This window comes from Pholis gunnellus (genome assembly GCF_910591455.1).
Source record: "Pholis gunnellus genome assembly, chromosome: 7".
NCBI classification, from domain to species: Eukaryota; Metazoa; Chordata; class Actinopteri; order Perciformes; family Pholidae; genus Pholis; species Pholis gunnellus.
The window spans coordinates 14808224-14817605 of record NC_136533.1 but is presented as its reverse complement, the minus strand read 5'-3'; the positions used below and the strand labels follow the sequence as shown (position 1 = coordinate 14817605).

The following is a 9382-nucleotide window of genomic DNA, read 5'->3' as shown; positions in this document are numbered from 1 at the left end:
AGCTGGCAGGCAACCATAGACAAGCCATTTCCCTGGAAATGAACGGAGAACGGTCACCTGGAAACAAAATGAGCTGAAATATTCCATAAAGGTGCAGCGATCACAAACTGATGTTTTGATCTTAATTCAGGATTAGTTGAAAGGGCGGCTTGTTGAAGACAAATTCAAAGCAGAAGGTGCAGAGAACATACTGAAACTATCAAACATTAATAACCTGACTAAATAAAGTTTCTACTCATTTGTGAATAATTTTGACCTAAATTGGGATTAATTGAGGAGTGTCTCACCAACTGCACGATTACTTCGTCACATGATGCAGCATGAAACAAAACACTAGAAAACAATTACGCAGCAGCACTCTTGCTTTGATTTCAATATTGGCATGCTAATGTAAGCAGTTACACAGGAGCGATGGAGATCGTCCTGCCATGAATCCTGGGGATTTGAATGTGATAATGAAACTAAGTGGATCCCTCACACGTCCTGCTCTGACACAATACTACGCCTGGACAAAAGGAGCACAGAGAGCAGGTTTTTATCAGCTTTCCCAGATTACAGCCAGTAATGAGACCATGCATACATCTGAGGTCATTAGGGGAAAACAATTTAAATAGTTAGGCCCCGACATAATGAATACAAACCCTCATTGTTGTCAGGGAGTTCAGGCCGTATTAAATCAGCATATTCACATTACATTGGTCAGTGCCAAGAGAACGGGATGAGGCCACCTATTTTTTTGCAGTCTTTACAACATCTTCGACTAGTGTGGACAAGTTAACGTGAAGTGAATACAATCAAGAGAGTGAACGTGAATCAGAGTATCATCTTTTGAGATTCAAAGCATAGATAAATTCAAAGTAGTGAGCAGAACGTGTCACAGAAACACATCAGCTGCTCTCGTGCTAAATGTATCAATACTAGGAACAAGAATATGTTGTGTAACTGCAAACTTGTTACAACCATAAGCATCCAAATACTGCAGTGTATCCAAAATGCAATGTCTTTTTAGCCATTTTTTCCCTTGCTTGCCCAAACATCTTTTTCCTGCACAGCCCACCCACCCGTCACTGTGCTTGTTCTAAGCCAGACATCAGTCTAACATCTGCCTAAGAACCACAAAACTACAATAGGTTTCTCGTGCCTCACCAAAAAACGTGTAAGGATCTCAGAGTAAATCTGTTAGTTTTATTGTGTTTTGAAATTTAATTTAGCTTCTATTTAATCTCTGGGATGTCCACCTAAAATGAAGTGTTTCCTTTCTGTTGGCATAGCACTGGTCTGAAAGATAACGTAGCTCACGCAAACAGCCAGGTGTGATAAAAAGCAGTTATCTTGTTCATTAACAATGAACTGCAAATACTTTCCACCGCACCATCATTTCAAGGCCTTGGCCAAGCAAACGTCACAGCTGACACAACACATTTGTGTGGACAACAGCCAAAAATATTTAGCTTAGTTTTTCTTCAAGGACCGGAAGATAAATGACTCCAAATGAAAAGAAAGAAAGAAAAAGGAAATGGTGAGGGTCAGCTGTGGGTGGAAAGCACTGGTCTTATTCACAGTATTTGCACTGCCAACTGTCAACCTGTCCAGCTGGGTCTCAAGCAGTGACGCGCTCAGAGCCGGCTGACTGCAACTGTGGTAACGTGCACACACCATAACCACAAGGAACAGATCACCATGGTTACCCAGTGTAATAAGGTCAGTGTGTGACGCTGGATGCTACCATCTTAGCAAACTACTGGAAGGTTTCCATCAGCAATCAGTGGTGGCAAATCTTGTTCTGTTGCTTTGAAGAGAACACGGATTCCTTAATTGCCTATTTTCATCCGACTAGTACTAATGAATCCTCAGGTCACACAGTGGGCAGTCTGAAGTGTTACTGAAGCATGTCATGGCACATTTACAGAGAGTCCTTCAGCACAAACGGTTTCCCTGCAGACACACTTTCTAATTACCAAAGAAAACAATGGTGGCTAAAAATAGTCCCATTCAGCCGTCAAGCTGCAGAACACGAGAGAGCAGATCGACAATTTCAGATCAAAATTTATTTTGAAGAAAAATAAAATCCTGGCAGCTGTTCTAACAAAACAAACCTTTATTTTCTTACTAAGATAGTACAGGTACACACATAACTGAATCTGCATTGTCAATAGTTATGAAGAGTTAAGAACTGCCATATTCCACATGTAATAAAACTTACACTACTGGAGCATTTTTGACTAAATAGGTTTCCACATTATGAAAATAAACCCTTATACTTGCTTTCATATGTTCTAAAGTAGGACCGAATGACTGAATATTAATAGCATGACGGGTGAATCGGTTTTCCCAGTAGTTCACAAGTCTTAACAGGACTTAAGGGTTGTTGAGCATCTTCCACTTAAATCTAAGATATTTTCACTTCTAAGCTGGATGACAACTCTGATCGTATACAACAGGTCTTACTCACACAGTTCTGGTCAAATTATCTATTTTCTCAGACCCCCAAAAAATGCAGCTGTTCTTGAAAGCCCTTGATTTACAAGATGTTGACCAACTTCTGCTCAGCCACACTGTCATGCCCAATTGAGTTGCTGCCAAAACTACCATATTGGATTGTGATACAGCTGACCTGACAGCCTTGGCATAAGTTAAACTGAAGTTACAAGTTAAAGAGCGTTGTACTCCACACACTTTGATGGAACAGTCGTGAAGTGTTTCTGGCAGATAGTCATTAGCCTCTTCAGTCCCTAAAAAAGAATAAAAAACAGAAGGCAATTAAGTTGGGAATGAAAAGTATCAACACGGGTCAACTATATCCCACCTGGTGGTTCATTTCTCAAACAGCCTTGCAGCATATTAAGATTGCATAGACACGTAAACATTGCATTAATGTGTATACGTCATGATTACAGTGTTTTGGGAGATATATTGATATAATGTGATGACTTCTAGTAACTACTGTATATGACCATCTATCTATTAACCTCAGCAGTCACTTTAATACACATTATTGACATAGAACAGGTGCAGTGACTGCACACTGAGGAGAATAATGCAGCAACACTTAAATATGTACAGTGCTCAGCACAGGAGGTGTCCCTCATCAATCCCAGTCATACAAATATGTTACTGTATGAAGAGTCAAGATGCATCTTTCTGATGTTAATAATAGAACAATTTCACAGTAAAGTTAGGTCTAAGAACTAGTGCACAATCCCTAACATTTCAGTCCTGGTTGATGTAAAATATATATTTGAGTGAAAACAATGGCATTGGGCTTAGAGTTCAGCAGTCTGGAGTATTTGTGTTGATACACAAGCTTCCAGTTATAAGAAGTGTGTGCATAGTCAATTTTGTGTCTGAATACAATGGAGAAGTTTCTTTCTGGGAAAGTCACCACAGACACCCAGTTTGTATTACTACAAATATTGAATATACTTTCATCAGTGGGATGTAGACTGAATCATCATTGTGTTACCTCCTTCAGCGATAGGTTGTGAATTAACAGACATTTATTTAAATGAAAATCCTTTTTTAAGTAATCAAAATATCAATGGGAATAAAAATGATTCTAATTTGTAGAGTAAAATAAGCCTGAATATGGCATTTCATTTATCGGGAAATGTTGGTACATCCAACCACACACCCATTATTCTAGAGGATACAAAGATGAAAATGATAAAATCCTACAGTGACAGGGTAATATATTTGCGGGTCACAGTTTTAGAAATAATTCTGAAAGCAATAGAGACTCAGATAATCTCAGGGCGTCTCACCTGGATGTACTTTCTCTGTGTCTCGTCGTTGAGAACGTGGGCCACATGCTTGGAGAAGATCTTTTCTCGCCCAGTACGAGCGTGGATACCCACCATGGTCACACCGATTGGCCAGGGAGCATTACCAATGGCCATCTGCAAGTAGGAATCATTTGCCTGGACAAAAGATTGAATTAAGTGGATACATATGTACATCAATAAAAAGGGGCTAACATGGTCAAAAACACTGTTATACAGACGACTAACCTTGACATATTCTCTCTCCAACATGAATTTAATGATGTCTGTGATTGACTCTTTGATGTCAGCTGGTAAAGTCTGAAAAAAGATTAAAGAGAACTTAAAACTATTAGAAATGAAAATAAAAACCAACACATAGTGAACAACATCCTTGCGGCTTCTTTCACGCTCCCCACACACGCTACCTTCTTCCTGAGCTTCCTGAAGAGAGGTTTCAGGTACGACTCTGTCTGTGAGTGAGTGGCACTGGCCAGCTTGCCCTGAACACTTCGCTTCACGTGGTCCTTTCGGCTGTTCAGATCTTTCGCCCAAACACCAAGAAGAAACTAGAATACAACAGGAAACATGGCTATTGACTAAATACTGAGAAAGGGTAGGAAGCACAACAGTGTTGGAGGGGGTCTGACAGCGGTGAAAATACAGGCGTGAAGGAAAATAGTTGCAGACACCATGTTTAAAAAGACATGTTTCAACATAACAGCCATCTTCAGGGTATTTAGGGACGAAACAGCTCCACGAACATTCAATAGGGGATAAGAAACAGGTGTGCTCTATCGTGTAGACGCGTTTCCTCAATTTATATTTACATATTGTAGGAGGAGCAAGCCTGATTCATTCTGTCATTTAAAAAACACATCTAGGCAGAGTACATTTGATAAAGATTTAGGTTGTACAATGCATCAAAAAAGCCAAGCATCTACAAAACAGTCTGATGAAGACACATAACGTTAAGAGAGACATTAAGGATATTATTTTAAGGAGATAAAACTAAACTAAAAACACTCCTGGCTCCAACTGGCTCCCTAGGGGATCGTGTTACACGTGATATCTTAAGTAGATGTAGTGTGAACATATTAGAAATATATTTGTTGTATAGAAACAACTTAATATAAAAAGAACACAGAGAAAATAATGATATCTTGATAAATCATATCATACAGAAAAGGTTAAGGACAGAGAAAGATGGAAGACATCTATACGTATAGACGATAAACTCTACAAAGTCAGATAATGAGGTTTAACTCAAAAACAACATTTAGGTCATTCGGGGCAAGGGTCTTTAAGTAATAGATCCGAAAAGCCTCTCTTTTCAACAATGTGCTAGGACCCTGAATAACATGTTTAAACGCTGGTAAATTATTAAGTAATATTTTTTGCATCATGGCTACGAGTGTGCAATCATTTTCCTGTATCAACAACATATTCTATACGATACATTTGGACATTTATACAACATGACAAATTATGACTATTTGTTCTTGAATGGTTAAAGATACATCGCTCTAAAAACTCCATCATTAAAATAACTTAACATCTCTTCAGCTAGTTAAGAACAATGCAAAGCAACACTGTATATTGAAAACCCGAATAGCAGCCACAGTATTGTAAAATATTTGTGATCCAACAGCTCCCTCTAGATCAAAAGGTAGAGCAGGATTTTCTCGCATTACCTTCAAAAACTTGTCGATGACATCCTGGTCTCCATTATCATCTCCTGTGCCCAGAGTGCTACGAAGAGCCTGAAGGAGAGTTTCAGTATCAAACATAAACTCAATCATAACCATATCTTACTGAAGAACACAGTTCATAACTGATACAAATGTTGCAACTCACAGCTCGTGACACAGAATGAGTTAACGGTTACTTGATCCTGTAACCTACGCAGTATTAACGATGCAACGTACCTCCAATTCTTCTATAGTGGTGTTTTCTTCAAGCACTTTCAGGTCATGCTGAGTGTCCACTTCTCCTGGCTCAGTTCCTCCAACGATCTCATTCAGGTACTGCAGGTCAATCTTGTCCATGGCTGCTTTAAGGTCATTCCTCAAGCCCTGGATGCAGAGTTAAACAGGGTCAATCTGCAAACTGTGCTTCAAAATGAGGACATATCAGATTTGTTTCCGATGAAGGCTCATAGAAAAGTGATGGTTACTTGTATTTTGAAGGCCAGATAATGACGTAGATGATGTGTCCCGCTCAAAGACTACATTGTCCTACCTTGTTGACTTCTGGGGTCAGAATCTCAATCTTCCTGAGTCTCTGGAAGGCATCGTAATCAGACTCTCCAAACAGACGGACGGGTTCCCCTCGTTCTCTTAGTCGTCGAATTACCTACACACACACAAACAGCAATGCAAAAAATGCATTAACCTTTTGTTAGGAAAGAAAAAGCACTTTGACAGAAGTGTTAATATGTTATATCGACTCACTTCCTGTCGTGACAGTGTCATTGGCAGCTTCTCTTCTGTTAGTTCCATTTCTAACACCGGATTGGCTGAGGTGGACGGCTCATCTTCTTTCTTAGCAATCTTCAGGACAACATGGAGGAAACAGAAATATACTTATTATTGAAGGGATTAGTGAAGGTTCATTTCATTAATATTGAAAGATTGCTCTTTCTGGGACAGTGCAAATAAAAAATATACATAACGTGGATATGTGAAAAGCATCTGCAATGTCTTCATGAGATGAGGCCTCAGGAGCGACGAGGATGTGTCACTTTGATGTGTTTGAATACACACATTCACATCCCCATCTTACCTGCAGGCTCCTCTATGAACACAAGGCATCCAATAACTTACCAATAGAAGCAAGCATTGTGAATATCACATAAATATTTCATTTTGAATGTTGGCTGCACCACACACAAACCCAATCACAGGCAAAACATTCAGTATTTTTATATTTTTTTTTTCAAAAAGGAAACTCAAAGTATGCGGCTAGATCATGCTTTTATAGGCACATGCATCCCAGCACTCTTAGATTGTGGTATGAAGAGCACAATCTCAAAGCACAAACAGAAAGACAACAAAAGCCTTCCAAACAAACAATGGCCCTTGATCAAATAAACACAGTATTTTGCATGTGTGCAAATAACACCGCTTCATACGCTAAGACATTTTAAGCCTTGCACAGAGTAGAACAGAAACACAGTTTTCTATAGAGCAGCAAACCAGGAGAAACGTTTAGACGGTCTCAACATTAAAGCTGCCGTCATCGATTATGTGCAAAGAAAGAAGTGCAGCTTGGTAACAGAATTATCTTTTATTTCAGTTCAGTATCCCATGCTGAAAATCACACCATGTCTGTGTCCCACTTTGTGGTTTCGTTTCCTTGTTCCCTTGCTTTCTGACAAGTGAGTGTTGCAGTGTTCGCAAGTAGTTTGTAACATATAACTGGCCCGGCATGTAGTCTAGATGTCATAGTGGCTGCTGCATATGAAAATAAATTGTTAAAAGCATAAATATTGACAATGGTGGCGCATTGGACGGTGAATTTGAATAATTCATATTTTCAAATGGATTTCTGTAATAGGCTATGAAACTATGACACTTAACTACTAAAATGAAAAGAGAAATCCATGACTTTTCAAAATGACTTGGACTAGACTAAATTGATCACGCACAATAAGCAGAGGAGAGCTGGTTTAAATTGGCCCGATATCCAATTAGTATAGGTTTACTGATTGATTGAGATGTCTGACGTAGAATAAATGTCATTATCTCCGGCCTTCATGCAGTGATTTCTAACCTGCACTGGAAAATAAAGATGTCTCCACCATGTTATTTCTGCTTTTATCCTCACTGGTTTTGGAGAGTGAACTTTCAGAAAGGGTGCCAAGGAAGCGGAAGCCTTTGGGACACAGTGTGTTTTATCAGTTTATCATGCATCCTGTCAGCTACTTTCACTGTGCAATCCCATACCTGGCTCTCAGGAGACTCTCTCTGAACCTACAGATGCAGGCAGCAGAGGCAGGTTGGAGGAAAAACAGCACACACAAACACCAATGTACACCTGGGCATCAAAGCCTGACCTCATTTTATTTCCTAGCAAAAAGTTAAACTACAGTATTACAGTTTCATACTAAACATGAGGTAAAACTGAACCAAGGAAAGGCAGTGATTTATATGTGTGTGAGAGAGAGAGAGAGTAAGGAAAAGAGAGTGATCTTGACATCCACCTTATAGCCACATCTTCTGAAGTAATCTTCTTCTTCCTTGCGTGCAAGATCAGACCTTTTGAAGAATGTTTTCGAGTCCTGGAAGCAGAAAGATAATCGACTTGTTTTACATTTTTATTCAAACTTGATGTACAACGCAATGAAAATATCTGGTGGCAAAGCATGAAGTGGCATTACATAGGTCTCACAACAAAGATGCTATATGCTTACCTGTTCCTTCTCTTATGCTATGATTGAAGTGTGTATATCTTTAATACAAAATATCTAGTAATGTACCATATGCATATGGTGTATTAACGTTACAGGTGTGGATGTCTAACATTAACGCTACGTATTTGCTTGCTATTTTCGTTTAAGTTAACCTAGCATTGTTATTTTGAGCCCGTCTATTATCAGTCTGTCCTACCATGTCTAACATTTGCGTTAGCTATATGTTGTGCTTTACACAGTACTGTATCAATACATCTAACCATAAACGTAGCGTTAAAAACATGGATGACTCTGGAAAGGCAGCGTAGACTAAACTAGCTAGCAGCTAGCAAGCTAAGTTAACGCTAGTAAACATTTAAGAGTTGAGTGACCAAGCTAACAAAACTACTACTTTATCAGCCACTCACGTCAACAAGATTTTTGTCTTCGATGAGTTTTCTTTTCCTGGCGATCTCAGCTTTCAGTGTATCCATGTCAATAACGTGTGGTCGTTATTCGTTTATTTCGACAAAGTATCTAGCTAGCTAAACATGTAGCACTGATGCAGAACGCTCAGGCTGCAACACTTAACCCGGAAGTTCACCTCTTAGCCGACCTGAATTTCAGTATAAGAGTCCTCATTTAATCCATTTCTTGTGTTTTGTTGATTGTGTTTCAAAATAAAAATGTAAAAATAAAATGTAACTTGGCTCTAACGACTGTTTAAGTCAGCGTCTTACATATGTAGTCTAACCAAAATCTAGCTTATCATTTCAAGACCAAGCACTCTCCTTTGAATAAAACAGCAAAAATACTTCTTTAGCGAAGCACTGTTTGAATACTTCCGTATAAACTCAGAATATTTTAAGATTGCCTGATCTGACCTGTTGCTATATTTTGGCGCATATTCTAAAATATAAATGACTAAATCAAATTGCAAACAGATGCCAAATTCTATAAAATAAGGATAAGGATAAGGATGTTTATTGTCATAGTAAAAACATACAACGAAATGAAGTTGGCGACTCATCAGTCAGTACAGCAGCAACAGGTAAACAATGTGTAAAACATGTAAATAGTGTGTGGGGGGATCAGTCTCTTCTACCAAGAATGGGGAATGAAAAAGATTACACCATTTTGAAATCGTTTTAGGTTGACAATTGAGAACTGATGAAATAATGACAAAAGTAACACCATCTTAACAGACCTGCACTTGTCATAAGTGACTCAA

At 38.8% G+C, this 9382-nt stretch overlaps 1 protein-coding gene across 2 annotated transcripts; it reads right to left on the bottom strand.

Moving 5' to 3' along the window:
- Positions 1 to 2028: 2028 nt before the first annotated feature.
- prpf18 (PRP18 pre-mRNA processing factor 18 homolog (yeast)) lies at positions 2029 to 8724 on the bottom strand. Of its 2 annotated transcripts, XM_079162483.1 has the most exons (11): positions 8580 to 8724; positions 7963 to 8040; positions 7706 to 7732; positions 6212 to 6310; positions 6000 to 6113; positions 5687 to 5833; positions 5453 to 5521; positions 4187 to 4327; positions 4008 to 4079; positions 3762 to 3917; positions 2029 to 2732 (listed from the first exon to the last, which is right to left on the bottom strand). In XM_079162483.1, the coding sequence occupies exons 1-11, from the start codon at positions 8643 to 8645 to the stop codon at positions 2652 to 2654; spliced, it is 1050 nt and encodes a 349-aa protein (XP_079018609.1). In that variant the 5' UTR covers positions 8646 to 8724; the 3' UTR covers positions 2029 to 2651. The 2 variants fall into 2 exon arrangements, with proteins under 2 accessions (XP_079018609.1, XP_079018610.1); XM_079162484.1 differs by lacking the exon at positions 7706 to 7732.
- Positions 8725 to 9382: the final 658 nt, after the last annotated feature.

Excerpts from the sequence above, each read along its gene's own strand:
- prpf18 (XM_079162483.1), bottom strand. The coding sequence starts at position 8,645 with ATGGATACACTGAAAGCTGAGATCGCCAGGAAAAGAAAACTCATCGAA. Across the intron at positions 5,834-5,999 it reads TGACCCCAGAAGTCAACAAG|GGCTTGAGGAATGACCTTAA; the intron begins GTAGGACAATGT and ends CTCTGCATCCAG. Across the intron at positions 2,733-3,761 it reads CACAGAGAAAGTACATCCAG|GGACTGAAGAGGCTAATGAC; the intron begins GTGAGACGCCCT and ends ATTCTTTTTTAG.